Here is a 27,970-nt window from a genome sequence, read left to right as displayed (position 1 = left end):
TTACAGAAGTGATTTTGGAATGTTTAAAAACCATTTAAAATATAAAATTTTTTTTTATCAAATTTTGGGGGTACCTCCTTTTGCCCCCCCCCCCCCTTCCCCTAAATAAAATTTCCATCACTCCAAAATCACTTGGCTAAAAAAAATTCCCTATTGACTCTATATGCAGAGTGATTTTTATTTTAAGCTCCGGAACTCCGAGTAATTTTAGTAAAACATAAAAAGAAACAAAAAAAATTTGTTCAATTTTTGGGTGAAAAAAAAAAAATATTAATCGGAATAATAAAGTAAGCGAAACATCAGTTGAGTCGAATCTATGACTTAGTAAATAAAAGAATTAAATATATAACCATTTACAGTGAGTAATAAATACATAAGTACATATATTGTTACATTTTACTTTAGTCGTTTAGAAATACAATATAGATTTATCAAATTAATCCGCACTTTGAAGTACGTTGTAAATACTGTAAGAAAGTTTAAGTACCTGCAAGAATTTGTTAATTGGATTTATTGTCAATGTTAATAAATTATTTTATATATTTTTATATTTACTGACATTATTAATTTTTTTTATAGACTTACACTCGTAAATGAATCAAGTGACAAATGGATAACGTATCCGCAAGTGAAATAAATCGGTTTTATTGTGTTTGTCATCATTATTGCCACTGATTTTTTATTTGAATTATTTATTGCATACCACTGACAATCATAAAATGTGTTACCTAAGTCTGCAAACTAATATACATATATTATACATATAAATAATTAAAATATCTCTTTTTATATAATAAATATTTAGAATAACAATAATTTACCTCAAGTGTTACCTCATTGCAAGATACGCAGAGTATAAATAACTCAATCATAACATTATTAATATATAGCGCCGTTGAGAAAAATTGAAATGAAAAAAATTTCATTTTCGTTACATTGAACGCACTAGTACAAATAGCCACCGAGCTCGTGCAATACTGAATCGTAACAATGGTAGAAAATAAATGGTGAGCTGAATTAAATAGCCTATTAAAAATTTTTACATCAGTGCAAATAAAAACCCAAGTAGAAAAATTTACTCATTTTTTTTTTTTAACAATAAAAAAAATATACTTTATTATAGAATCGTGAGAATCAGTGTATTCACGGATCAGTTTGCTGACATCTCTGAGCTCGCCGACGTCATTGTTATTGATGGTGTCATTTATTGAATAAATGTGGGACAGAGCTACTTTGTAACGGAGCTTCAGTATATTTATTTGCGCACAAATGTTCAACATTGTTCCGAAAAAAATCAGGTCGAATGAAAAATTAATCCCGGCGAGGATGTGGACTGTGGCGAGTTGTTCCATTGAGGAGAGCCAGTAGATGATGGGCAGTGATGAGTAATTATAAGGAAGCCAAGCGCGGTATAATAATTGCCGCTGCGGTATATTAAATGAACACAGTGCATATGACATTACTATCAACCCAATTATTAGTGACGTCGTCGCTCCTATAGTGACCAGCCTCAAAAATTAAATTTTTAATTAATTAGGGCAGGGATGGGCAGCAATGAGCTCGTCATGTAATGAAAGGAAAAAAATTTCGGAGTGAACCAGGGTTGAATTCGGAGTGAATAAGAGCGGATGACTTTTTATTTAATTGATCCCCTTGGAGTAAAATTCACTTTGAAAGGGAATTTATTTTAATATTAAAAGTCAAAATTGGAGTGAATGTGGATTTAAATGAAATTCAGATTACTTTTACTCGGTATACCGAGTGATTTTTTCAAAAACTCCGGAACTCCAAGTGATAGAGTGAATTCGGATTTGAATAAAATTCGTAATCACTCTGAATTCACTCCCAATTTTTTACAGCATAGATTTTCAAATTTTCATATGTTTAGAGATAACGAAAAAAATTTTCATAAGCAATAAAAAATAAGTTCATTTTTGGACATACAGTCGAACTCCATTAACTCGGACGATTAGTTTACGGAGGAGCGGTACACCGTCCATCGTACGGTAATACACCATTTAAATATAGTGGAAACCTCAACATGCAAACATGCAAATAACCTTCTCAATAAGACAATTTATAGATAAATTGAGAAAAATATAGATAGCCCGAACTGGGAATCGAACCCTGACCAGTTCGGTATCGCGCTGAGTGATCTACCAGTTGACTGTAATGGGTTAGCTTAAAAAAAAAAAATTTTTACTCACGAGTGAATTCAAGTGAGAAAAAAAATTTCATTAAATGATTTTGAAGGAATATAAATTAAATATTCTGCTAAAATGTCTAGAGTGCCCCTAAATTTTGAAGTATTTTTTGACAGCCCGCACGAAAAAATATATATCCCGGCAAAATAGTATAAATCCGGCTTATATCTTCAGTATTGTCGTATCTATGATATTTCACCGTCATATATTCCCGGATATATATTTTTTCGTATGGGAGGATATTTAATTGTGATACTGTTCCAAATAAATTATAGTTTAAAAAAAAAAAAATTACTAAGTAGCCCAGCTCTCCTGTGGGTAATAAAAAATTTGATAAAAAATTTACCTCGTAATACGTGCATATTTATTCCATATAATTATCTCATCATCATTAGCAGGTTTGAAAAGCCCCCTTTTGAAATTATTAATGATGTTAATAAAAGTACTGCGACTTCGGATAAATCGGAATATTTTCAAACAGCCAGTGAGAATCGCCGATACAATAAAAATGTTGCTGGTAAAGTCGCTTACTGTTTTTGTACTTATAATCAGGTCTAAAATTTGAGAGAGCAAGAATGTGTATGAAATAGATGTTATAAAAAGCGTGTATAGATTGTAGAGAAATGACTTAATGCCCGTACAGTCCAGGGGTTTCCATACCCCCAGATAAAATAACACTGAAAAGTTTTCCTGCAGAACGTCCATTGCGGACTGGAGTCTAAGGACTGAGGCAGAGATGTCAAGTTCGGGGGAATAATGAACCCGAGGGTTTTTTACTGTCCCTTTGTTTTCAACAAATAGATCTGTTTTAATATTTATTAGCGATTTTATGCAGCTTGCTAGAGTTATTATAAAAATAGCTGAGGGACGGTAAAAAATGTATTTGGTAAATTGTCGCGGTGAATTTTAAATTAGCGATGAAAATGATGAGTTTCGCGGAAAACGCGGGGACATTGACGGCTAATGTCCAAGTCTATTGTTATTGTCATGTAAAATCGATTTTGAATAATAAATTATGAGGGATAAACACTGCAATTGAGTATAATTGCGATGTATAAATAGGCGGTGACTTGGGTTGGGAGAATAAAGAAAACGGGAAAAATTGTCATACGGTGAATTTTAAATTACTGAGACGGAAATAAAATTTAAAACTTGCGGAAAAATATTCTTGGTAATTATTTTACCCCTTGCGTTGTCATCACGATCGATGTGAATAATAAAATAAGGGGATGCGTCAGTTGCCTTTGAGACGCAGAAGTGAAAAGACCGACTTGGATTTTGTGTAAGAAGTAGAATTTAACAATCAAATAACTGTGGACGTTCGCGGCATTTTTGATGCGTGGCGCGTTTGGGGGAAAGTCATGGGGAAAAAAATTTTGAATTTTGAAATTCGCGCTCAGACTCTCGTTGATTCAAAAGTCCGTTTTTGGGTTTTTAAAAAAATTTTATTGTACTAGTTGTGTTTTGGGTGAAATTTGGAGTCAACTAAAATTAGGGTCTGGAAATTTGATGAAATTGTGATGAAAAAAATAATTTTTTAAAAGATTTACGAGCGGTCTAGTAATTGTGAGAGAAAAATAAAATAATATTTCATACATTAATTAAATACATAATAAATCTTTGTATCATATACTAATTTTTTTGTGACAACAATAAATATTTATCAATAACTTGTGAGCTAAGATTGTTGGAGAACGTTGTAAATTGTGTATGAGAGTTTAACCAGCTGAAAAAAAAATAATTTTTGTAGTTACAAAAATAACAGAGAGTGGAATAATTTTTGGAAGTATAATTACACTAGTAAATGAGTCAAGTGAGAGGGTCACAATGTATCCAGTTGTAAATGTAATATGTTTCTGAGCGCTTATCATCATTATTATTAAACATTTTCGCGCGCTATTGCTCACTGCAAACCATTTGCTTTCATAGAATGCAGTATTGAGATCCTCGAACTGCAAATAAATTTTTTAATTCAAGTTTTTGCCGAAGAAATTTTTTTTTAGTAAAATTTCCGGGCAATTAAATTAAATTTATCAATTGATGATATTTAGGACAATAATTAGTGCAGAAATATTTTAAAAACTATAATAATTTTACCTCCAATGTCACTTGATTTGCAGAAACACAAAGCAAAAATATTTCCAATAACATAGTACCGACGTAAAAAGTATTTGACACAAATTCGACAGTCATTACTTTCATATATGACATGTGATAAATGCTCGTACAAAAAATCACTGATCCCACTGAATACTCGACGAATATTACAGCAGAAAATACATTATATATATTATTAAACAATCTGTAAAAATGTAGTCTTTTATTTTTAAAATTAATCGACCGCGAAAAGATTCACTTACTGGACAATATAATTGTGATGTTTGACGGATTCTCCAAATAGATCATTTATTTTTTTGCAGTCATCGTCAACAATGTTGTTATTGTTATTATTATTTATTTCGAGGGTATTCAACATAAGTTTGAAACGATGTTTGAATATATTTACTTGAGCACAAACGAGAAACATCATCCCGGGAAAAAAAGTGTCGAAGGCAGCATTCACAGCCGCGCAAATAATTATTGATGAGCCTTGTTGTGTAGCTGTTAGCCAGTACACTACTGGTTGCGAGTAATTGTAAGGAAACCATCCTCTGTAGGGCAGGAGACTCTGCCGTCCATTTTCAATTAATTGTCCAAGGACGAACAAAATTACTCCAACTCCAGTCAATGTTGAGTAAGAAAATGTAATAAATCTTTTTTTTTACTCAAATAATTTATTTTAAAAGTAAACAGAAATTTTTTGAGTTTACTCCTTAAGAATCGATTTTCATATAAGGCCTCCGGTATGAAAAAAATATGAGGAGTAGAATCTACTGAACGAATGACCTCGTTACGTTTTTGTGCACAACCTATTCTGCGCACCTTTCACTTTTCAGGCGTTAGTATTAAGACGTACATAGGGTATACTAGTCTCGTTGAGAAGTTGATGTCCTGCGAAAAATAGTTACAGCCCTGGTGGAAATTTTTCGGACTTTTCGCTGAAAAATTCTGAAAAAGTCTTTAGAACTTTGAAAAAGTCTTTCAAATTTTAGAACTGAGTTTTTCAGAGAAAATTCCGAAAAATTTCCACCAGGGAGGTCTCCTAAAAATATGGTTGATGGCTTAAATGATCCGGAATGGCGTCTAAAAAAAGTTGTTTTTTGGTTTTTTTCAGGAAAAGAAAATTACAATTGTTATTAACAAAAAAACCGTTAAAAGAAGTAGCCGTCCAGATTCTTGGCAAAATCTCAAAAAGTAGGGGAGGGTGGGGCAGAGCGGCCCCCCTAAGCCAATTATTATTTTTTGTGGCTTTCAACCATAAGATCACTTTACTTTTGTCCTATTTCGAACAAATTTATGGACATTTTGCCAAAATTCTGAAAAAAAAAATTTTTTTTTTTGTGGGGCAGAGCGGCCCCCCTCCAAAAAGTGATAAAAAAATTTTTTTTTTCGTTTTTTTTTTTTTTAAATTGTTTTCATCATTAAGAATGTATTTCTTTCTCTTGACAACTATTTTTGGTTTTATATTACTCGAAAAAAATTTTTTAAAGTGTAATAAATCGTTCACTCTCGATTATCTTAATTATTAATTGTTATTTAATAAAAAAAAAAATCAATTCTATAATTTTACTTTATTTCAAAAATTTATCAACTAAAAAAAAAATTTAATTTTTATAAATTTTTAGTGACCAAATTTGCCTCTTACATAGAGAAACGGCCGAAAAATATGAAAAAATAATTTTTTTGGAAGTTTCGGCTGGTCCATTTTGCCCCAGGTGTTATTGTTGCCCCAGCCCTTATGCGTAGGGCTAGAAATGTGTAATTATAATCATTTTTTTTTAATTTGACGATAAAAATATGAAAAAATCACTTTTTCAAAATTTTTGGCTTGTCCATTTTGCCCCAAATGTCATGCGTAGGGGTAAAAATGCGCAAACATACCGGATTTATAGTAATTAGTCGAAAAAAAAAAATTTTTTTTTTTTATCAAAATTTCAGGGGCGCCGCTCTGCCCCACCCTCCCCTATAAGTGATAGTTTAAATATTAAAAAAGTTTTTGAAAGAGCAGAAAATTTTAGTAAAAAATTTCTCAACTCCCCGAATCGTAGCTTCAATATTTATAATTTTAATTTAACCTTGAAAATCGATTTTTGCGCGGCAGTTTCGGCATGCGCGCGTCGCCACTCTAGTGAACGGTTTTTAAATAATTTTTTATTCAATTAAATATTAATTAAAAAATTTGAAAAAATTCTGGTGTCATCGAGACACTTCAAAAAATATAATTCCGCGGTAATAAAAGTTGTGTCACCATTTTTAAAAAAATTATTCAATTGTTAATCAACATTCTTTTTACGAGTTTGTGTTGTCATAAAAGGCGGTATAAAAGTTTAAATAATTAATTAATTATTAATTAATAATTAATTTTTTCAGATTTTTTATTTAATACTTAATTGAATAAAAAATTATTTAAAAACTACGCTTACTATAGTGACGACGCGCGCATGCTAAAACTGCCGCACAAAAACCGATTTTCAACGTTTAATTAAAATTATAAATATTGGAGCTACAATTCGGGGAGTTGAGAACTTTTTTACTCAAATTTTCTGCTTTTTCAGAAACTTTTTTAATATTTGAGCTATCACTTATACTTTTTGAGATTTTGCCAAAAAGCTGGACGGCTAATTTTTTTAACGGGTTTTTTGTTAATAACAAATGTAATTTTTTTTCCAGAAAAAATCCAAAAAACGACTTTTTCTAGACGCCATTTCGGATCGTTTCAGCCATCAACCATATTTTAAAGAGACCTGTTACTATTTTTCGCAGGAAATAAACTTCTCGACTAGACTAAAATAGACTAAAAATACATTATTTAGGTATTTCATTGATTCGTTTATTTACCATTTGATATGGTATTAATCTTTTTCTTAGACTAGTAAGCCTTTTTTGTGCCTATTTAGACAGTCGATCTGAAGGAGTAAACTCCAATCGTGCGTCGGTGCTGACACACACACTTTTTTTTATAAGAATTAGAGTTTCCAAAAAAAAAATTTTGAGTCAGATTTTTTATTCACTAGTTTGAATAAAATAAAAAATATGAATTGCTAAGAAAAAAAAAATTATTTGGAAAATTGTCATAAAAAAAATTTATTCAATTTATTTTGGAAAATAAAAATGAATTAATTTTTTAGTGCCCTTAACCAATCATTCGATACAAATCACTTCTTATAGAATAATTAAAACCATAAAATTTCAAATAAAAAAAAAAATTTTAATTCAACTATTTTTTAAAAACTAAAATATTCCATTTTCTCTTTTTTCAAACTAAAAAACGCATATTTTTATAACAAAAAATTGATAAAAAAAATAATAATTGGCCAAAAACTTACCTATTCATCCGATGACACCGATTTTTAATAATTATTTCCTCATCATCTTGAGGACTGAGCGGTTTATTTTGTAAGCAGTCAATGATGTAAGCAATCTTATTCCGATTTAAAATAATATTGAACATTTTTGTACAGTCAACCATGATAGTGAGTACCAAAAATACATTGTCACTTATATCAGAAACATCTGTAGTGAGTAGAAGCAAGTCCAAAAATCCCGATATTACAAAAAGACTGGGTATAGATATCATCAAGAATCTGTACACATTGTAGGCTATCGATTTGTATCCAGTCCAGCCAGCAGGCTTCCAAAGACCTGTGCACGTAAATATGAAGAAACACTCTGGCAGAATTTCCATCGTGGATGATACGATAAAGGAAATAAATGAATACGACCCTAAGAAATTTTACCCTATGTCTTGCATTTATATTTCTGCTACTTAAATATTCGTCGCCGCTAGGACTGATGACAGATAATTGCGGATAGAGAAACATTGTGAGTTCAATCAACTGAAAATTGTTCCTATGAATTATTAAAATTTTAATTTTCATTATTTTCTAATCGATAAAATTGTGAGTAAGTAGAAACTTCTTGCTGTCATTTTAAGTCAAGACTTCGTGCTGAAAGCAACTAAAGACTGGGAAAATTGATTTGTTACTAAAGGAAATTCTAAAATGAATTATTATTATATTCGTCTATTGGAGATTCAGTTCCGATAAATAAATGGACAAATTTAGTTTACTATTATTTGATATATTTTTTTATAAATTTACGATTGTTGGAGAAAATTTTTAACGGAGTAAGACAATTTACTTTTAAAAAAAAAAATTAGTTCCTTTTAGTGAAAATTTTGAATTTTTTGAGTAAAAATTAAAGAAGCATTTAATAAATTTTTTTAGCATCTCCATGGAAATTTTCAATGAAAACCAGGAAAATAATGAGTAGAAAAACAAGTCACTATGGTTCTTTGCTCACTCGCAGGTATAATGAAATAATAATTTTTACTTAATTCTACATAATTTTTTTTTATTTTTCAATCAACCAGCCATAAATTTTTGAGTGTATTGTAAAAAGCGTATGATACTTTGAGTAGCTGCAAAAAATAAAAATTACGAGCAACCTGCAGTCACTACGTGACTACTCAAATATCACTGCTAAATTTATGAATTACACAGAAAAAAGGATCCTACCAAAAACAGATTCTCTGTATAAAATCGCGCCAAGCACACGTTTAAAATTCTTTACAATTAATAAATGATTCTTTTTACAAAAAAATGAATCGAATCGAAAAAATACCGAGTACTTAATATAATTCGAAATCATGAAAAACATTTTCATAGAATTGAAAAAAAAATTACAATGTACTTGGTGTGCGTTACTAAATTTATTCAAGCAAAATTAATTTCTAGAATCGATTTCGCATATAAATTATTTTCAAATAAAAGTGAATGATATTCTTTTTTTTCCAGTTTATAGGCACACCAAGTACATTGAAATTTTTTTATTCAATTTTTTTTTCAATTCTATGAAAATGTTTTCCATGATTTTGAATTATATTAGGTACTTGGTATTTTTTAAATTTGATTCATTTTTTTGTAAAAAGAATCATTTCTTAATTGTAAAAAATTTTAAACGTGTGCTTGGCGCGATTTTATACAGAGAATCTGTTTTTGGTTACACAGAAAAAAGGATTTCTTGTCGCAACAAAATTTTTACTTGCACCAAGAAATTTTATGCATTATGAATTGAATGCAAAAATTTTCTTGGGGCGAGAAAAGATTTTTTTGGGCAAGAAATAATTTCTTGCGCCAAGTAAATTTTTGTAGTTTTAAATAAATTCTTGTTTTCAATTTACAGTGCAAAAATTTTCTTCGGGCGAGTAAAGATTTTTTGCGTTAATGAATCATTTTTTTTCTGTGTACGCTCTGTTGGCTTTGAAAAGCTCCCTAAAAACACAAGGGAGTATAAAAATATGTCATTTTAGAATTAGTAACGCGATATAAGTAATATAGCTATATATTCAGTGACATTAAGTCATTATATAGTAACAGAGTAATTAAAGTATTAATTGATTTAAATTTAGGTCTAGTAATTAATGACTAAATAAAAAAAAGTTTTTTGGATTAATAATTTTTTAATACATAATAAATTTTTATATACTAATTTTTTTTGTCAACAATAAATATTTATCAATAATTTATGAGCTAAGATTGTTGGAGAACGTTGTAAATTGTGTATGAGAGTTTAACCAGCTGAAAAAAAAAATAATTTTTGTAGTTACAAAAATAACAGAGAGTGGAATAATTTTTGGAAGTATAATTACACTAGTAAATGAGTCAAGTGAGAGGGTCACAATGTATCCAGTTGTAAATGTAATATGTTTCTGAGAGTTTATCATCATTATTATCAAACATTTTCGCGCGCTATTATTCACTGTAAACCATTTGCTGTCATATAATGCAGTATTGAGATCCTCGAACTGCAAATAAATTTTTTTATTCAAGTTTTTGCCGAAGAAATTTTTTTTTAGTTAAATTTCTGGGCAATTAAATTAAATTTATCAATTGATGATATTTAGGACAATAATTAGTGCAGAAATATTTTAAAAACTATAATAATTTTACCTCCAATGTCACTTGATTTGCAGAAACACAAAGCAAAAATATTTGCGATAACATACTGCCGATGTAAAATATATTTGACACAAATTCGACAGTCGTTATTTTAATATCTGACATGTGATAAATGCTCGTACAAAAAATCACTGATCCCACTGAGTACTGGACGAATATCACAGTAGAAAATACATTATTTATATTATCAAACAATCTGGAAAAACGTATTTTTTACTTTGAAAATTAAGACCATTCTCAAACCGTGCCTTACACTTTTTTAAAATATTCAATGACTTTAAATTGTAATGACTGTATTAAAATTTTGATAATTAATTAAAAAAAAGTTTAAAAATTAATTGAAAAAAGGGCAACGCAGTTACAATTTCACCGATACATAGATTTAAAAAAAAATTATTTACAGTTGATATTAACTAGGATTTAAACAAAATTTTTTTAATAAATTTCAGTAAAGTCTTCATGTCGATTTTTTATAATTCAAATTTTTAAATTTTTTAGGCTAAAATTTATTTAATAAATTTCGTTTATCTCCTTATTGATATTAACTGTGAGTAATTTTTTTAAAAATCTATATTTCGGCGACAATTGTAACTGCGTTGTCCATTTTTCAGTTAATGCTTCAATTTTTTTTAAATTAATCAATAAAATTTTGATACCGTTATGACAGTTCAAGGTCATTGAATATTTTTAAAAGTGAGGGCTCTGTCGGAGGATGCCCTTAATCGACCGCGAAAAGATTCACTTACTGGAAAATATAATTGTGATGTTTGACGGATTCTCCAAATATATAATTTATTTTCCTGCAGTGATTGTCAGCAATGTTGTTATTGTTATAATCACTTATTTCGAGGGTATTCAACATAATTTTGAATCGATGTTTGAATATATTTATTTGAGCACAAACGAGAAACATCATCCCGGGAAAAAAAGTGTCGAAGGCCGCATTCACACCCCCGGCAATAATCATTGATGTCGCTTGTTGTCCAGCTGATAGCCAGTACACTACTGGTTGTGAGTAATTGTAAGGTAACCATCCTCTGTAGGGCAGGATCCTCTGCGGTCCATTTTCAATTAATTTTCCAAGGACGAACAAAGTTACTCCAACTCCAGTCATTGTTGAGTAAGAAAATGTAATAAATCTTTTTTTTACTCAAATAATTTATTTTAAAAGTAAACAGAAATTTTTATTTTCTTCAGTGATAATTTTTTTTTTATAAAAATTGGAGTTTCCAAAAAAAAAATTTTGAGTTTAAATGAAAGAAAAAATATGAATTGCTAATCAATTAATGACTAAAAATTTCAAAAAAAAAAAATTATTTCCCGCCATTTGCAAAATTATGATAAAAAAAATTTATTTTGTAACATAAAAATAAAGAAATTTTTTTGTGCCCCATTTAACCCATCATTCGATACAAATCACTAATTGAATAATTAAAATCATAAAATTTCAAATAAAAATGAAATTTTAAATTCAATTATTTTTTAAAAATTAAAAATTTCCATTCCCCCTTTTTTCAAACTAAAAAACGCATATTTTTATAACAAACAATTCATAAAAAAATGATAATTGGTCAAAAACTTACCTACTGATTTGATGATACCGATTTTTAATAATTATTTCTTCATCATCTTGAGGTCTGAGCGGTTTATTTTGTAAGCAATTAATGATATAAAAAATCATATTCCGATTTAAAATGATATTAAACATTTTTGCACAGCCAGCCATGATAGTGAGTACCAAAAATACATTGTCGCTTATATCAGAAACATCTGTAGTGAGTAGAATCAAGTCCAAAAATCCAGATATTACAAATAAACTGGGTATAGATATCATCAAGACTGTGTATACATTGTAGGCTATCGATTTGTATCCAGCCCAGCCGGCGGGCTTCCAAAGACCTATGCACGTAAATATGAAGAAACACTCTGGCAGAATTTCCATCGCGGATATTTTGTAAGTGTTTCAACAATGGAAGGGTTGAATTTTATTGTGGATATGATAAAGGAAATAAAGGAATACGACCCTAAGAAATTTTACCCTATGTCTTGCATTTATATTTCTGCTACTTAAATATTCGTCGCCGCTAGGACTGATGACAGATAATTGCGGATAGAGAAACATTGTGAGTTCAATCAACTGAAAATTGTTCCTATGAATCATTTAAATTATAATAGCTGTTGATAGAGATGATGGCGTAATTGCTGTGAATAATTTTCATTATTTTCTAATCGATTGAATTGCCAGTGAGTAGAAACTTGCTGCTGTCATTTTAAGTCAAGACTTTGTGCTGAAAGCAACTAAAGACTAGGAATGTTTGTTTTTTACTAAAGGAAATTTTAAAATAAATTATTATTTTATTTGTCTATTGGAGATTCGGTTTCGATGAATGAATGGACAAATTAGTTTGGGATTTTTTTATAAATCTACGATTGTTGGATAAAATTTTAAATGGAGTGACAATTTAATTGCCTGAAAAAAAAATGATTATTTATATAAAATCCATGATTATTTTAAATAAAATCCATGAAAATTTGCAATGAAAACCAGGAAAAAAGTAAGAAAAAGAAATTTCACTTTCATTATTTGCTCACTCGAAAAGGACAATGGAATAACAATTTTTTTTCGATAATTTTTATTTTTATGCCGCGAGAAAATTTTCGGAATTCAAAAAAAAAAACTTTGATTCAAATTTAATATTTTAAAATTCCACACTTTTAAATGACTCGACTAGATAAAATTTATTTACTCAATTCTACATAATTTTATTAAAAATTATGTAAGATTACCAAATCTTATTGATCTGAAATTTTGTTTTCTTTCGACTGACAATAGAGGCATGGAAACTCGCAGTTTTAATGCAGTCGATATAAAAAAAAGTAGTGATTAGAAATAATGCAGTTTTTTACCGGAAGAAATAAAAAAAATTAAATTTTTCTATAAAATATATCATATATTTATTTTCAGTGTATTCCTATTTTTCTCGATGATTTTTCAATATATTCACTATCATTAATATACTATGACTATGACCAGCATTTTCTTCTCAATAAAACTCGATTACTGTAGAAAATTATAAATGGAATAAGACAATTTAATCACCTGTAAAACAAAAAATTAATGTAAGTGTCGAAAAAAAATAAATATAAAATTTAAAAATTATCTTACATTTTTGAATGAATCAAGTGATAGAGTCACGAAATAACCAGAGGTGAATACAACCGGTTTCAATGTTTGCAAAACAATAATAATAACAGATTTTTTATTTCTGACACTTAAATCGCACCAATCGGAATTGTATGTCGAGTCGCTTAAGTCTGCAAACTTTTAGAAATAATTTTGTGCTGATAAACGAAATTTCTAAAATAAATTTGAGACATACCTCAAGTGTGACTTGGTGAGCAGCAATACAAAGTACGAATATTTGCAGCGTAGTACCGAGTAAAAAAATTATACCGCTGATAAATTCAATAGAAAACACCGAAATACTTGACAGGGCGTAGACAGTAACGCAAATTTGAGTCGAACTCAGGCAATATTGGAAAAAAATTGATCCGGAAAATGTTCTATGCACGTAATCTGATAAACTAGAAAAATTCATTCATTTATTTTAAAAAATCTGTACACAGTGAAAAATTCCCAACAAATTTTACTATGGGTGCATAGCAACACCGGACTATAAGAAAACTGGTACAAAATTTACAAGTGTCCCATAGTAAACGTATGAGCACAGGCCACAATCGTGTAGTCTGCGCATACGTTTACTATGGGACACTTGTAAATTTTGAATCAGTTTTCTTATAGTCCGGCGTTACTATGCACCCATAGTAAAATTTATTGGGAATTTTTCAGTGTATGACAACTGAAGTTATTTTTATAAAAATTTATTTCAATTGATAGTAAGAAAAGGGATCAAGTTGCCAAAGTGGAGTAAATTTTTATATCGTTATCAATTTTTCGAAAGTTTACACTCTACGTTTAGAAAATTTTTGAAAACAATTTTTTTAACTTAAAATTGTCTAAGAGTAAAAATAACTGGCATAGAGCTGATGAGGATTAAAAAATATATATATATTGAAATTCAATGTATATAACATTTGAATGCATCCTGGAACTTTAGTTTTTTCGAGTTATTAATAATTAGTCTTTTAAGAATTTATTTCCGCGTATTAACATAATACATAAAAACTTAAATAAAAATACGCAACAATTGAGATATAGAATAATGATGAACATAAAAACCTTAAAACGTCATTGTGATGATCAACCCACTCTGCAATAAGTTTTTTATCGTGACTATTTCCTTCATCACCGTTTTGATTTACGACATTGAACTTAACTATCGTCTTTACAATATATTGGAATCGATACTGCAATACGTTGATTTGAATTGAAACGTACAGCATCATCCCAAGAAATAATGTGTCAAAGGCGACGTGAATATACGCGCCGATAAAAAATGTGAATAACTGATGAGCTGCAGTTGATATAAAAATATTTGGCCGCGAATAATTATAAGGAAACCAGCCCTTGTAAGGCAGCACATTGAGAAACTCAGTCATTGATATTTGAGTAAACAAAACTCCTGTTACTCCTACAGTAAAGAACATAAAATAAAAACGGATTACAAAGCTTTACAAGATTTATCAACACTGCTCACATTACCCAACTTAAAGATGTATAAAAATTTTTAAAAATAGCTGACATCTTACCTATAAATAGAAATATATTTTTTTTTAATATCATTTTCGTATAGATCTAGTAAAATAAAAGGCTTTTGGTTCAAAAGTTGTACAACATAAGCGATCATCCTGTGGTTGCAAAGAACCCCAACTATTTTTCCAAAAGCGCCGACCTGACCGAGCATCTTGGCCAGATCATTTGTAAACTCATTTATTGTAGTGCTGGCTAAAATGAGATCCAAAAACTCGGTTACTGTAAAAACGATATTATTCAATACAATAAAACAACTGTACGAATTGTAGAGTATGCACTTCCACCCTTGCCATTCAACGGGTCGCCAAAGACCGACACAACTCAGTATAAAAAAACTTTGCGGTAAAATAGCTGTCATTGTATTGATTAGATTTCTGTTATTGCTAGCAAGGGTTGAGAGTTATTCTAATACTACAGTCGAGTAAAGGAAATCTCTTTGTGACCAGTCTTAGTTATTAAATATTTAAAATTTTTGTCCATATGAAATTCAAATTGCGGCATTTATCTATAAGTTTAATTGCCGTTATTATCTTGAAATTAATTTTCAAAATTGCAACGGGAAGAACAGAAGAAAATGTCTAGTGTCGAGAATCGTCATACGGAAGGGTTTCAATTATTAAATGCACAATTTGTTGAATATAAAATGAGATTTCTATTTCAATGCAGCGGCTGTTGTTTGCTTCTGGTTCCGTTGTTCAGAGAAAAGTGGGGATCAGTCGTTGATTAAATTTTGCGTAGATAAGAACGCACTAGTTAATTTATGACTTGAGTCTAGATAAATTTATTTACTGAATTTTACATATTTTTTGTTGTCATTCAATACCAGCCATAATTTTCTTGAGTGTATTGTAAATAGCGTAGATAATTTAAGCAGCTGCAAAAAATAATAATTATTATTTTCCAAACCGATCAGCTTCTACCTGCTAAATATTATTGGTCTGGAATCTTGTCTTCTTTCGACTGACAATAAAGGCATGGAAACTCGCAGTTTTAATGCAGAAGATATAAAAAAAAGTAGTGATTAGAAATAATGCAGTTTTTCACCGGAAGAAATAAAAAAAATTAAATTTTTCTATAAAATATATCATATATTTATATTCAGTGTATTTCTATATTTCCTAATGATTTCTCAATATATTTACTATCATTTATATACTATGACTATGACCAGCATTTTCTTCTCAATAAAACTCGATTACTGTAGAAAATTATAAATGGAATAAGACAATTTAATCACCTGTAAATCAAAAAATTAATGTAAGTATCGAAAAAAAATAAATATAAAATTTAAAAATTATCTTACATTTTTGAATGATTCAAGTGATAGAGTCACGAAATAACCAGTCGTGAATACGACCGGTTTTAATATTTTTAAAATAATAATAATAACAGATTTTTTATTTCTGGTACTTAAATCGCACCAATCGGAATTGTATGTCGAGTCGCTTAAGTCTGCAAACTTTTAGAAATTACTTCGTGCTGATAAATGAAAGTTGTAAAATAAATTTAAGACATACTTTAAGTGTGACTTGGTGAGCAGCCATACAAAGAACGAATATTTGCAGCGTCGTACCGAGTAAAAAAACTATACCGCTTATGAATTCAATAGAAAACACCGAAATACTTGACATAGCGTAGGCAGTGACGCAGATTTGAGTCGAACTCAGGCAATATTGGAAAAAAATTGATCCAGAAAATATTCTATGCACGTAATCTGATAAACTAGAAGAAATCTTTGATAAGTTCTTTTGAAAAAATTTAATTTAATTGACAGTTAAAAAAAAGGATCATGACAAAGTCAGCTCAGCTTTAAAATATATATAATAAAGATATTTTTCAGTTTTGCATAATTTTTAAGTTTCCAAAGTCGAGTAAATTTCGATATTATTTCCAATTTTATAAAAGTTTGCACTTTAAATTTTGAAAATTTTTTAAAAACCGGAACTGGAAACCGTCTTAGAGTAAAAAATAACTGGCATAGAGCAGCCGAAAATTAATAAATATATTTGTATTTAAATTTAATGTGTAAATATTTGAATATGATCTGGGAATTTTGCTAAAGATTTAAATTTGTAAAAAAAAAAAACTTCCAACAGGAAAAATTTAACGCTTGCACTTGTAGTTAATCTAAAGTTGCAGCGGGTCATTACTCTAAGAATTTATCTCCGCGTATTAACCTTTCGTTACTCGCGCTATGAGCGTGACGCCGCCTTTTTGACTAAAATTGCAATAAAAATTATTGTATGGGTATTTGTGACTTTATACTTAACCAATTCTCTTTTTGAAATCTATATTTTTCTTAAATATGAATATAATTGATAAATATATATTTTAAATATAAAAAAATTATATTTATGTATTACAAGAATGTGAAAAAGCGGCACAGTGCTCATTATGCGAGTTAAATCGTCGATTCAATTTTTGTGATCACGTTGCCAAACTTACTGTTGTTACTGTAAGAAATAATTCATTATAGCATTATAATTTGGCATCGTCGCATTTCCTTTAGCATTATGGGTTTTTGTATTTTTTATTTTCCCATATTTAACGCAGATCGATTACTTCTTTTAAAAGCTCTATTGTGTAAAATATAAAATAAATTTCTACTAGGTAAAAGTTCTTAGAACGGGAACTAGTAAATACCTAAAATTTGTAATACATTGTAAAATATAATGTAGAAGTTAAAGAAAATTAATAAACATAATTTGAAACTGAAAACTCCTTTAGCATGAGCGGCACAGTGCTCACCGTGCGATGAAAATCGTCGGGCGAGTGGACGCGAGTAACGAAAGGTTAACATAATACATAAAAACTTAAATAAAAATACGCAACAATTGAAATATAAAAAAATAATGAACATAAAAACCTTAAAACATCATTATGATGATCAACCCACTCGGCGATAAGTTTTTTATCAGGACTATTTCCCTCATCACCGTTTTGATTTCTGGCGTTGAACTTAACTATCGTCTTTACGATATATTGGAATCGATACTGCAATACGTTGACTTGAATTGAAACATACATCATCATCCCAAGAAATAGTGTGTCAAAGGCGACGTGAACATACGCGTTGATAACTATTGTCAATAACTGATGAGCTGCAGTGATTATAAAAATATTTGGCCGCGAATAATTATAAGGAAACCAGCCCCTGTAAGGCAGCACATTCGGAAACTCGGTAATTGATATTTTAATGAACATAACTCCTGTAACTCCTGCAGTAAAGAACATAAAATAAAAACGGATTACAAAGCTTTACAAGATTTATCAACACTGCTCACATTACCACGCATAAAAATTCATAAAAATTTGATGAAACCGATGACAACTTACCTATAAATAGAAATATATTTCTTTTTAATATTACTTTCGTATAGATTAAGTAAAATGAAAGGTTTCTGGTTCAAAAGTTGTACCACATAAGCGATGATTCTGTGGTTGCAAAGAACCCCGATTACTTTTCCACAGCCAGCTACCATTGCGAGCATCATCGATAGATTATTTGTAAATTCATTTACTGTTTCGCTGGCTAAAATGAGATCTAAAAACTCCGTTAGAGTAAATACGAAATTAGTAAACACGATAAAACAACTGTACGCATTGTAGAGTATGCGCTTCCACCCCTGCCATTCAACGGGTCGCCAAAGACCGACACAACTCAGTATAAAAAAACTTTGCGGTAAAATAGCTGTCATTGTATTGATTAGATTTCTGTTATTGTTAGCAAGGGTCGAGAGTAATTCTAATACTGCAGTCGAGTAAGAGAAGTCTCTTTGTGGCCGGTCTTAGTTATTAAATATTTAAAATTTTCGTCCATACGAAATTCAAATTGCGGCATTTATCTATAAGTATAATTGCCGTTATTATCTGGAGGTTAATTTTCAAAATTGCAACGGGAATAACAGAAGAAAATGTCTGATGTCGAGAATCGTCATACGGAAGGGTTTCAATTATTAAATGAACGATTTGTTGAATATAAAATGATATTTCTATTTCAATACAGCGGCTATTGTTTGGTTCGGGTTCCGTTGTCTAGGGAAAAGTGGGGATCAGTCGTTGATAAAATTTCACCGAGATAAAAACGATCAAGTTACAACTTTAGTCTAAATAAATTTATTTACTCAGTTTAATTCTAAACAATATTTCCTTATTATACCTCATATCACTCAAGATGATTGTTGGAATACATTGTAAATAGTGTAGGATAATTTGAGCAGCTAAAAAAATTGTAAAATAGTTTTTCTCAAAATTTACAACTCAAAAAAAAAGTAGTTTGAGTGAATAAAAAAATTATTGACTTACTCGTTTGAATGATTCTAGTGACAAAGTGACAACGTGCCCGCTGGCGAATACAATGGGATTGATTGACGATATCATCATAATGATAATGTATTTTTGAGCATTATTGCTCAGTGCGAACCAATTTGTGGTGTACATTGCAGTGCTGAGTTCTGCAAACTATTGAAATTTTTTTTTTTAAGATGTAGGGTAGAAATTAAATTTGGTCACTGCTCCATTCTTGGACACTTAACACTTGATTTTAATTAATGAAAAAGTATAAAATAAAATTTCTATTGTATGGATATGATAAAAATATAATTGTACAGATTTAAAAAATTAATGGTCTCACTGCGTCTTTTACAAATCATTTTATTTAAATTTTTCAAGGGTCAAAAAGTGGCCAAAAATTGTGCCTCTACCTTATATATATTTTTGGAGCAGATTTTATAGCTATAAATTCACCTCGAGAGTTACTCGGTCGCCTGACATACAGATGTATAATATTTGAAAGAACATGCAGAGAATATATACAGACAATCCAAAAAATTCTGGTGTAAATGGCACCATTTGAGATAGAGCATAAACGCTGCTGCAGAGAGCTATTGAACTGAATGAATACTGAATAAATATCATTGGGCCAAATACATGACTCATTGTATCAATCATCCTACAAATAAATAAAGGTCAAAAAAAATAATTCTTATTCATTTTTACGTCTAAATACTTAATATAAAATTATCAAAAAACCTTAAAATTTCTAAATGATACTCGACACACTCGGAAAAAAATTTTTTCTCGACAGTTTTGACCATGACGGGATCCATTTTGTCGTCGGAAACATTTTCCAGAGCATCCAAGGTAAGACGAAACCGATGTTTGAGTATATGTACTTGGGCGCAAACTTGCATCATCATCCCCGGAAACAAAGTGTCATAGGCAATGTCAACGTTGGCAGTCATAACAACGGTAAGAAGCTGTTGGGAAGCGGTCAGCCAATAAATAATGATGTTATTTGAATAATCGTAAGGTAGCCAAGCTCTGCAGGGTAAAACCCCCGGTGGACGTTCTTCAAATATTTTTCCCATCGTATATACGGTTACAGATGCTTCGAAAAATACTATATACGCTAAAGTATTAAATCTAATATTTTTTATTATTATCGAACAATTCACATTTTGATAATCGAGTGTTACATATTTTCAGCGAGATCTACTATCCTACTGCCAGAAAATTATCTGGAAAAATCTTATCTCGCGTTTTTAAATTTAATTTAAACAAAAATCCCACTCAAGCGTTTTTCTATTGACCTTTATACGGCATATGGAGATTTTATTTTTTAAATTAACCAGATTTCATAGGCATATTTTAAGCAGATTCGAATAAAAATAAACAGATTTTTTTTTTTTCAGTAAGTAAAATTTTAAATATGACTTTTTTTTTAATTATTATTTTTTAGAAAAATTTCATCTTATTATTGTGAAGATATAAAAAAAAATTTCCTGCAAACAAGAAAACTAAAAAAATTTAATATCCACCATAAAGAAAAATTTCAAAAACTCATTTTCTATTACCAGTTTAATGAAAAATTAAACTCGATAAAATTTTATAAATGTAAAATAACAGTAGAAATTAAATTTTTGAAAATATTTTCAAATCTGCCTGAAAAAATTTCCTGCCCAAAAATAATTATAATCAGTCATTGCAATAATTAAATAAAAAATTACAAATTAAAATACTTTTCCATGTCCAAAAAAAAAAAAAATTTCAAGTAATTTTCCGTTTCGCTGAAAGTATGTAACATTTTGATAAATTTAAAATAAATAGTATATTACATACCTAGGCCAGTAAAATAAGAAAAGTCTCAGAGCACATGTAATTGTTGGCCGAGGCGAAGCCGAGGCTGACAAACATGTGGTCTGAGGCTTTCTTTTTTACTGGCCAAGGTGCGTATACTATTTTTCTTCTCGACGAAGCCGGAAAGTTGCAACTTCGTTTAGGGCAGCGGCCCGAAAGTTGCCACTTTCCGGCCGGAGGGCAGAAAAATATTTTTCTAAAAAATCACCTGATCATCTGGTTGAAATTCCTGTGAATAATTTTCTCTTGGTTATCACGCGGACTAAATGGATTTCCATTAAACCTTTCAATCATTTCGATAATAGTTCCACGATTGCTTACAACCGTTATAATTTTTCCACACATCCCTATGACAGTTATCAGCATCGACGAATTATTAAAGAAATCAAAAATACCATTGTTGAAAAATATCAACTCCATTGATTCAGAAATAATGAAAGTGATACTATTCAAAAGAACTAGTAAAGTGTAGCAGTTGTAAAATGTCCCTTTGATTCCCTGCCATTCAGCGGGTCTCCAAAGGCCTATGCCAGTCAATACACAGAAACTTTCTTTCAGTATAGCCATATATATAAGACAATCGATTTGACAGTCTATCAGCTAAGAGGTTTCCGAAGATATGACCACGAGAGGCATAGAAATACATGATACTATGTTCCTATACTAATTGTGCTACTCAAGTATTCAGTTTATTGCCTGTAGTTACTATTACTTGGGAAAACAATTTTCTAAAACTGTACGAAAATTGATATAATTATTTTAATATGGCAAAGACTGAATTGTTTATACTTTAAGTAGATAAATGGAAGATGGAATAGAATATTCAATTGTTGTTATTTTCGTAATTGATTTATTTATTATTCATGTTTTGGAAGTCAGTTGACGAGGGACCTTGTCAGTCTGAAATTATTATTTTTAGTCTATATCTCATTCAAAAAAATTTAAAGATGCGAAAAATAGTTTTAACATTTACTATTTTAACTAAAGTTTAATCTCGAAACTTAAATATCAATAGATAATAAATATTGGAAAGTTGTATAGAATATTTTTGAAAATTTCAAATTGTCTATTATAATTTTTCGTTTGGAAAAAAATTATCTTGTTACGTAAAAAAAAATTTTTTTTTGTTAAATTTATTTTTTTGTTCGGCAAATTGACGTCCATGCAAAAATATTGATTTTCTAGTGAGTTATGTGTTTCTGCGTGAGAAAAAATATAAAAATTTCAGCCGCTTTTGAATGTTACATTTTTTTTCTTCAGAAAAAATTTCGTTTACTCTACATGAATAAACTTTGAAATAATCACAGTAAGTACGATCATAAAATATTCAATTCAAATCCGGTTGTCCCATTTCTCATATTTTTACTCAGTTTCGAATTTGTTGTAAAATAAAAATTTGTAAATCTCACAGCGAAAAGTTGCCATTGCGACTTTTAATATCAAAGTCCTATAAAATATATAAAAATTAACAGTCATACCTTTTAGCTCATCTAGATGTCAAATAAAAAATATTAATTCGTTGCCTCTTTAATTTTTATACCGCACTGACATAAAATAGCAGCTGTAATTTAATTTGAACTTTATCTGAATTTTAAATTCCACCAAACTAACAAATTTCACTTTCACTATTAATTATAACGCGCACTGACACTACGAGTTTGATGTAAATTTTTAAACTGAAAATAACCAAAATTCCGAAAATTAACTGACAATATAAACTTTTATTTTACCAACAAACCAGTCGACCAAATCTACTCTACCCACTGACATGTAGTTGGGTCACTACACCAATAAATAAATAAATAAATAGCGAGGTGACTGAGCCGCCACAGACAGTTAAAATTCCCGCCATCTAGCGTCAATTTACTCGACCCTCCAAGAACAGAAGAAAATTTTAAATTAACGATTTGTTGAATACAAAGGGCGTGTTTAGAAACACACTCTGAAAGAGAAATATTCAACTCCTGCGTTCAGAAATATCCTCTAGTCGAAACAGAGGTGCGATTTAACATTACAAAGGTACTAATCACACCTGGATAGGTAATTTTTCATCTCCAGAGTGTATTTTTGAACACGCCCAAAATGACGTTTCAATTTCAATGCCGCGGCTGTTTTTTGCTTCTGGTTCCGTTGTTCAGAAAAAAGTGGGGATCAGTCGCTGATTAAATTTTGCGTAGATAAGAACATTCAAGTTAATTTATGACTTGAGCCTAGATAAATTTATTTACTCAATTTTACATATTTTTTGTTGCTATTTTATACCAGCCGTAATTTTTTTAGAGTATTGTAAATAGCGCAGATAATTTGAGAAGTTGAAAAAAAATAAAATAATTAATTTTTAAATTTGCACCGAAACAACAAAACAATTATAGACAACAGCAATATATTTTGAACTGACTTCTTAATAATTCTACTGATAATATTCACTATTATTACTATGGGTTCAATTGACGGCACCGTGATTAAAAACTCCGATTGAAACCGATTGACTCCGATTAAAATCCGATAGACTTTCAATCGGAATTCATTGATTTCAATCGGAGTTTTTAATCAGGCGCACCATCATCTTAACAATGTGTTAAATTATTTTTAACTTCCCGCTATGAAATTTAAATTTTCAAAAAAAAGTACGTTATTTTTTCCGATATTTGTGGAGAAAAATTATTAAATAAAAAGTTTATTGTTTTACTTAACTCTAATTAATAGTTTTTTTTTATTTTAGATCACACTTACAAAAATATTTTGGTTACATGATAAATATTCATTATTTTATTTTACTTTGTTGAATAAAAAAACATTAATGTCATACATTTTATTATAATTTTAGAAAAATTACAAACTGCGAACAATTGTGTTAAGTAGATAAATTTCAGTGCCTGTAGGTACACGGAAAGAAAATTATGGGAAGTTTTGCTATGCATTATGGGAATGGTTCCCATAATGGTATGGGAATAATACCTATACTACTATAGGGATGGTTCCCATATATTATGGGAACCATTCCCATAATGGTATGGGATTCATTCCCATACTATTATGGGAATGGTTCCCATATTGGTATAGGAACTATTCCTATAATATTATGGGAACTATTCCCATAATGTTATGGGAACCATCCCTATAATATCATAGAATTTTTTTTTTGCACAATAGTGTAGAAATTTCCCAAAATTTGAATTTTCTTGAATGTTTTGTGCTGACAAAAAATTCTTGTTAAAAATTTTAATGTTTTTTTGCCAATTACGATTTTTTTTTTCAATGTTTGAATTTTTGTTTTTATGTTTAATAATATTTCTGTGTATTGTAGAAGTGATTACCACACTTCTTTAAAATAATTTTTTCATGATAATATGGGAACCATTCCCATAATATTATAGGAATGGTTCCTATAATAGTATGGGAACTATTCCCATAATATTATGGGAATGATTCCCATAATGGTATAGGAACCATTCCAATTGCATTATGGGAATCATTCCCATAATATTATGGGAATAGTTCCCATACTATTATAGGAACCATTCCCATAAATTATAGGAATGATTCCCATAATATTATAGAAAGTATTCCTATAAATTATAGGAACCATTCCTATAATTATAGGAATCATTCCTATAGTGTTATGGGTATCATTCCCATAATTATAGGAACTATTCCTATAATTATGGGAAACATTCCTATAATTATAGGAACCGCTCCCATAATTTATGGTCGTAATTCCTATGATGGTATAGGAAAAAATTTCACAAAATTATGGGAACCGCTGCCATAATTTTCTTTCCGTGTACAACAAATCAACAACATTGTGAAATTTATGTTATTTTTTTACTGAAGTACGTTATAAATAGAGTAAGATAATTTCATTACCTAAAAAAATTAGTTTATTAATTAAAAAATGTACTTAGCATTTTTGCATAATGAAAAATTTTAATTTACACTTTTGAAGGATTCAATTGATAGTGTGACGATATAACCAGACATAAAGACCACAGGCTGAAATGTTTTCAAGACGATTATAATCATGGACTTTTTAGCATTTATACTCAGATTAAACCAATCGGTGTTATACATCGCGTCATTAAGATCTGCAAACTTAAATATTTTTTATTTTTTTTTAAATTTCTTTACATTCTTAAATTTTTAATCCCATATTTTTTTTTTAAACCAACAAATTTATCAATCGATCTTTGGATCCCAAAGAAAAATTTGCAATAAAAAAATTATATATACAGATTAGGGTGGCCCCAAAAAAACCGACTATTTTTTTTTTTCGAGTCTCTTATGAAAATTTGTTGGTTTAAGAGGCCACTCCAAAAATGAGCGACGTTGAAATATTTTAATTTTGGGCTGAAATTTTTAGCGTAGTCATGATTTTATAATTATAAACTATAGCTGCCACGAGAAAGAAGAAATTTAGAACAAAAAAATCCGAATTTCGATCATTTTTGATATTTTCAAAATTCGTGAGCGACCTCTTGAAAATTTTTTATCGAGCTGATTTTTGGAGAGGCTTCTTAAAACATCTTAAACCAACAAATTTTCATAAGAGACTCGAAAAAAAAAAATAGTCGGTTTTTTTGGGCCACCCTAATACAGATATTATTGTGGTGGGAGACATTTAATGTTAAAGTTAACGAAAGATTAAAATCAATTTATTAATAGGCGCAGAAAATTTGAGTTTACCTGAAGTGTCAATTGATGAGCAGACATGCAACACATAAATATTTGTAATATCGTGCCGATAATAAAAACCATAGTACTGATACATTCAACATAATCCATTGGAATACTAGAAAAATAATATACTGTTCCGCAAAGCATTATTGAGCTTGAGCAGTACTGCAAAAAAACAGGCTTCGAAAATATTTCGTAAACATAATCTGAAAAACTGAACACAATAAATGAATACAATTATTCAGGTCGTTTAAAAATATTTGAAAAAAAGTAAAAAAACCTTAAAACCGCAATATGGCACTCGACCCATTCGGTAATAATATTTTTTTCGGCGTCTTTATGATTCTTGACTTGGTCGGCAGAATTTTTAAGATTAATTTTTTCAAGAGCTTTGATGACTTTTTTGAAACGATACTGCAGTATATTTGTTTGTGCAGAAACATACATCATCATTCCAGGAAAGAGAGTATCAAAGCCAACCTGAGCGTAAGTACTAATCAGAGAGTTAATAATTTGTTGAGCAGCAGTTAGTAAGTAAATTTTAGGGTTTGAATAATTGTAAGGCAACCAGCTGCTGAAAGGCAATACATCGGGTAATTTAGCTTCTGGAATTCGCGTTAATAAAATTCCTGATATTCCTATTGTCAAATACACACAATAAGAACGGGTTAAAACACTTTATGGAGTTTATCCTCTCATTGTTCATAAAACTTTCGATGTATTGTTAAAAATAATCATAATGAACTGTAAAAAATTGGGAGTGATTACGGATTGTATTCAAATCCGAATCCACTCCGAACCGAAATTCCCGATTATCAGAAAAAATCACTCCGCATACGGAGTCAATGGGGAGCTTTTTTTCAGCGGAGTGATTTGGATTTTTTTGAAATCTGCATTCTCTCCGATTCGGATTTTTTATGTGAAAATAAATTCCCCTTTGGAGTGAATTTGACTCTAGAGAATTAAAAAAAAAACCCAAGTCATCCGCTCCGCATTCACTCCGGATTTAATTCGCGTCCACTCCGAAAATTTTTTACAGTGTGATAAATCTATACACAAAAAAAAAGGATTTTTTGGTGCAAAAAATTTTTACTCGCCCCAAGAAAAATTTTATTTGCTCTAACAAATTTTTTTCATTATGAAAAAAAAAATTTTCTAGTCCCCAGAAAGATTTTGTCTTCATTTCATAATGAAAATTTTTTTGCGCCAAGAAATCCTATTTTTCGGTGTATAGATAAAAAAAAAAAAAAATTTATAAAATCCACACTTACCTACTGATATGTATGTACTTATTTCGAATGTCTATTTCATATTGGTCACGAGGCTTAAAAGGTTTTTCTTCTAACGACTTAATAATTTGAATAATTTCATTGCGGTTGCAAAGAATTCCGAGTATTTTTCCACAGGCAGTCACCATTACAAGTAACATTGTCATGTTATTTGTCAATTCATTTATTGAAGTACGGACTAAAATAATGTCCAGGAGCTGTGACAATGAAAACGCGAAATTTGTTACGACGACAAAGTAGCTGTACGCGTCATAGAGTTTGCACTTCCAGCCTTGCCAGTCAACGGGTCTCCAAAGACCAATGCAAGTTAAAATAAAGAAACTTTGCGGTAAAATAGTTGTCATTGTATCGATTAGATTGCTGTTATTGTATGCAAGGGCCGATAGTTACTCTAATACTGCAGTCGAGAAAAGGGAGTTTCTCTGTCGCCAGTCTTACTTATCAAATATTAATAATTTCCGTCTATATGAAATTCAAATTGTGGCATTTATCTATATATAAGTTGAATTGCCGTAATTACCTTGAGGTAAATTTTCAAATTTTTATCAAAAAGTATAGGGGAAAATATCTACTACCGAGAATTGCCATACGACAGGGTTTTAATTTTTAAATATAAAATTTCCCGCTGTTATAAAATTCAAATTGCTGTAATTATCTTGAGGTAAATTTGCAACAAGAATTATAGGGGAAAATATTTAGTACGAAGAATTGTCGTAAGAAAGGGTTTGAATTATTAAATGGACAATTTCTTGAATATAAAATGACATTCTATTTTAAAGAAGCGACTATTGTTTGGTTCTGGTTCTGTTGTCTAGAGAAGAGTGGGGATCAGTCGCTGATAAAATTTCGCCGAGATAAGAACGATCAAGTTAACTTACAACTTGAGTCTAA

The 27,970-nt window shown here is 29.8% G+C and overlaps 7 protein-coding genes and 1 long non-coding RNA gene across 16 annotated transcripts; 1 reads left to right on the top strand and 7 right to left on the bottom strand.

Annotated features, from left to right (window-relative positions):
• Positions 1–155: 155 nt before the first annotated feature.
• LOC130671317 (odorant receptor 33b-like) lies at positions 156–3,356 on the bottom strand. The gene is made up of 5 exons (XM_057475130.1): positions 2,551–3,356; positions 1,114–1,509; positions 822–1,026; positions 586–741; positions 156–487 (listed from the first exon to the last, which is right to left on the bottom strand). The coding sequence occupies exons 1-5, from the start codon at positions 2,907–2,909 to the stop codon at positions 437–439; spliced, it is 1,167 nt and encodes a 388-aa protein (XP_057331113.1). The 5' UTR covers positions 2,910–3,356; the 3' UTR covers positions 156–436.
• Positions 3,357–3,762: 406 nt separating this feature from the next.
• Positions 3,763–8,119, bottom strand: LOC130671322 (odorant receptor 46a-like). The gene is made up of 5 exons (XM_057475141.1): positions 7,631–8,119; positions 4,565–4,957; positions 4,302–4,506; positions 4,001–4,156; positions 3,763–3,930 (listed from the first exon to the last, which is right to left on the bottom strand). The coding sequence occupies exons 1-5, from the start codon at positions 7,987–7,989 to the stop codon at positions 3,883–3,885; spliced, it is 1,161 nt and encodes a 386-aa protein (XP_057331124.1). The 5' UTR covers positions 7,990–8,119; the 3' UTR covers positions 3,763–3,882.
• LOC130671329 (uncharacterized) lies at positions 7,815–19,939 on the top strand. Its single transcript, XR_008990501.1, has 4 exons — positions 7,815–8,126; positions 8,216–8,430; positions 8,531–8,612; positions 19,302–19,939. It is a non-coding gene; the product is annotated as an uncharacterized LOC130671329 (long non-coding RNA).
• On the bottom strand, positions 9,752–12,727 carry LOC130671323 (odorant receptor 67a-like). 2 transcript variants are annotated; one of them, XM_057475142.1, is made up of 5 exons: positions 11,848–12,727; positions 11,011–11,403; positions 10,256–10,460; positions 9,955–10,110; positions 9,752–9,883 (listed from the first exon to the last, which is right to left on the bottom strand). In XM_057475142.1, the coding sequence occupies exons 1-5, from the start codon at positions 12,204–12,206 to the stop codon at positions 9,836–9,838; spliced, it is 1,161 nt and encodes a 386-aa protein (XP_057331125.1). In that variant the 5' UTR covers positions 12,207–12,727; the 3' UTR covers positions 9,752–9,835. The 2 variants fall into 2 exon arrangements, with proteins under 2 accessions (XP_057331125.1, XP_057331126.1); XM_057475143.1 differs by having other exon boundaries at positions 11,011–11,368; positions 11,848–11,970.
• On the bottom strand, positions 13,107–15,990 carry LOC130671326 (odorant receptor 4-like). Of its 3 annotated transcripts, none has more exons than XM_057475150.1 (5): positions 14,975–15,124; positions 14,505–14,856; positions 13,645–13,849; positions 13,431–13,586; positions 13,107–13,364 (listed from the first exon to the last, which is right to left on the bottom strand). In XM_057475150.1, the coding sequence occupies exons 1-5, from the start codon at positions 15,006–15,008 to the stop codon at positions 13,323–13,325; spliced, it is 789 nt and encodes a 262-aa protein (XP_057331133.1). In that variant the 5' UTR covers positions 15,009–15,124; the 3' UTR covers positions 13,107–13,322. The 3 variants fall into 3 exon arrangements, with proteins under 3 accessions (XP_057331133.1, XP_057331131.1, XP_057331132.1); XM_057475148.1 differs by having other exon boundaries at positions 13,211–13,364; positions 14,505–14,894; positions 14,975–15,358; XM_057475149.1 differs by lacking the exon at positions 13,107–13,364 and having other exon boundaries at positions 13,458–13,579; positions 14,505–14,894; positions 14,975–15,990.
• On the bottom strand, positions 16,067–18,926 carry LOC130671325 (odorant receptor Or1-like). 2 transcript variants are annotated; one of them, XM_057475145.1, is made up of 5 exons: positions 18,315–18,926; positions 17,845–18,234; positions 16,496–16,700; positions 16,282–16,437; positions 16,067–16,215 (listed from the first exon to the last, which is right to left on the bottom strand). In XM_057475145.1, exons 1-5 carry the CDS (start codon positions 18,674–18,676, stop codon positions 16,174–16,176), a joined length of 1,155 nt encoding a protein of 384 aa, XP_057331128.1. In that variant the 5' UTR covers positions 18,677–18,926; the 3' UTR covers positions 16,067–16,173. The 2 variants fall into 2 exon arrangements, with proteins under 2 accessions (XP_057331128.1, XP_057331130.1); XM_057475147.1 differs by lacking the exon at positions 16,067–16,215 and having other exon boundaries at positions 16,341–16,430.
• On the bottom strand, positions 19,031–22,932 carry LOC130671320 (odorant receptor Or1-like). 2 transcript variants are annotated; one of them, XM_057475135.1, is made up of 6 exons: positions 22,595–22,932; positions 21,325–21,463; positions 20,010–20,402; positions 19,725–19,929; positions 19,284–19,439; positions 19,031–19,198 (listed from the first exon to the last, which is right to left on the bottom strand). In XM_057475135.1, the coding sequence occupies exons 2-6, from the start codon at positions 21,459–21,461 to the stop codon at positions 19,148–19,150; spliced, it is 942 nt and encodes a 313-aa protein (XP_057331118.1). In that variant the 5' UTR covers positions 21,462–21,463; positions 22,595–22,932; the 3' UTR covers positions 19,031–19,147. The 2 variants fall into 2 exon arrangements, with proteins under 2 accessions (XP_057331118.1, XP_057331117.1); XM_057475134.1 differs by lacking the exon at positions 22,595–22,932 and having other exon boundaries at positions 21,325–21,995.
• Positions 22,933–24,819: 1,887 nt separating this feature from the next.
• Positions 24,820–27,945, bottom strand: LOC130671321 (odorant receptor 2a-like). Of its 4 annotated transcripts, none has more exons than XM_057475136.1 (5): positions 27,062–27,945; positions 26,071–26,466; positions 25,800–26,004; positions 25,053–25,208; positions 24,820–24,983 (listed from the first exon to the last, which is right to left on the bottom strand). In XM_057475136.1, the coding sequence occupies exons 1-5, from the start codon at positions 27,421–27,423 to the stop codon at positions 24,942–24,944; spliced, it is 1,161 nt and encodes a 386-aa protein (XP_057331119.1). In that variant the 5' UTR covers positions 27,424–27,945; the 3' UTR covers positions 24,820–24,941. The 4 variants fall into 4 exon arrangements, with proteins under 4 accessions (XP_057331119.1, XP_057331121.1, XP_057331122.1 ...); XM_057475138.1 differs by having other exon boundaries at positions 26,071–26,364; positions 27,062–27,944; XM_057475139.1 differs by having other exon boundaries at positions 26,071–26,361; positions 27,062–27,944.
• Between the last annotated feature and the right edge of the window lie 25 nt (positions 27,946–27,970).

This window comes from Microplitis mediator, chromosome 7 (genome assembly GCF_029852145.1).
Source record: "Microplitis mediator isolate UGA2020A chromosome 7, iyMicMedi2.1, whole genome shotgun sequence".
In the NCBI taxonomy this organism is placed as follows: Eukaryota; Metazoa; Arthropoda; class Insecta; order Hymenoptera; family Braconidae; genus Microplitis; species Microplitis mediator.
Note: the sequence above shows the minus strand (reverse complement) of the source record. Positions and strands in the feature narration are given on the sequence as shown.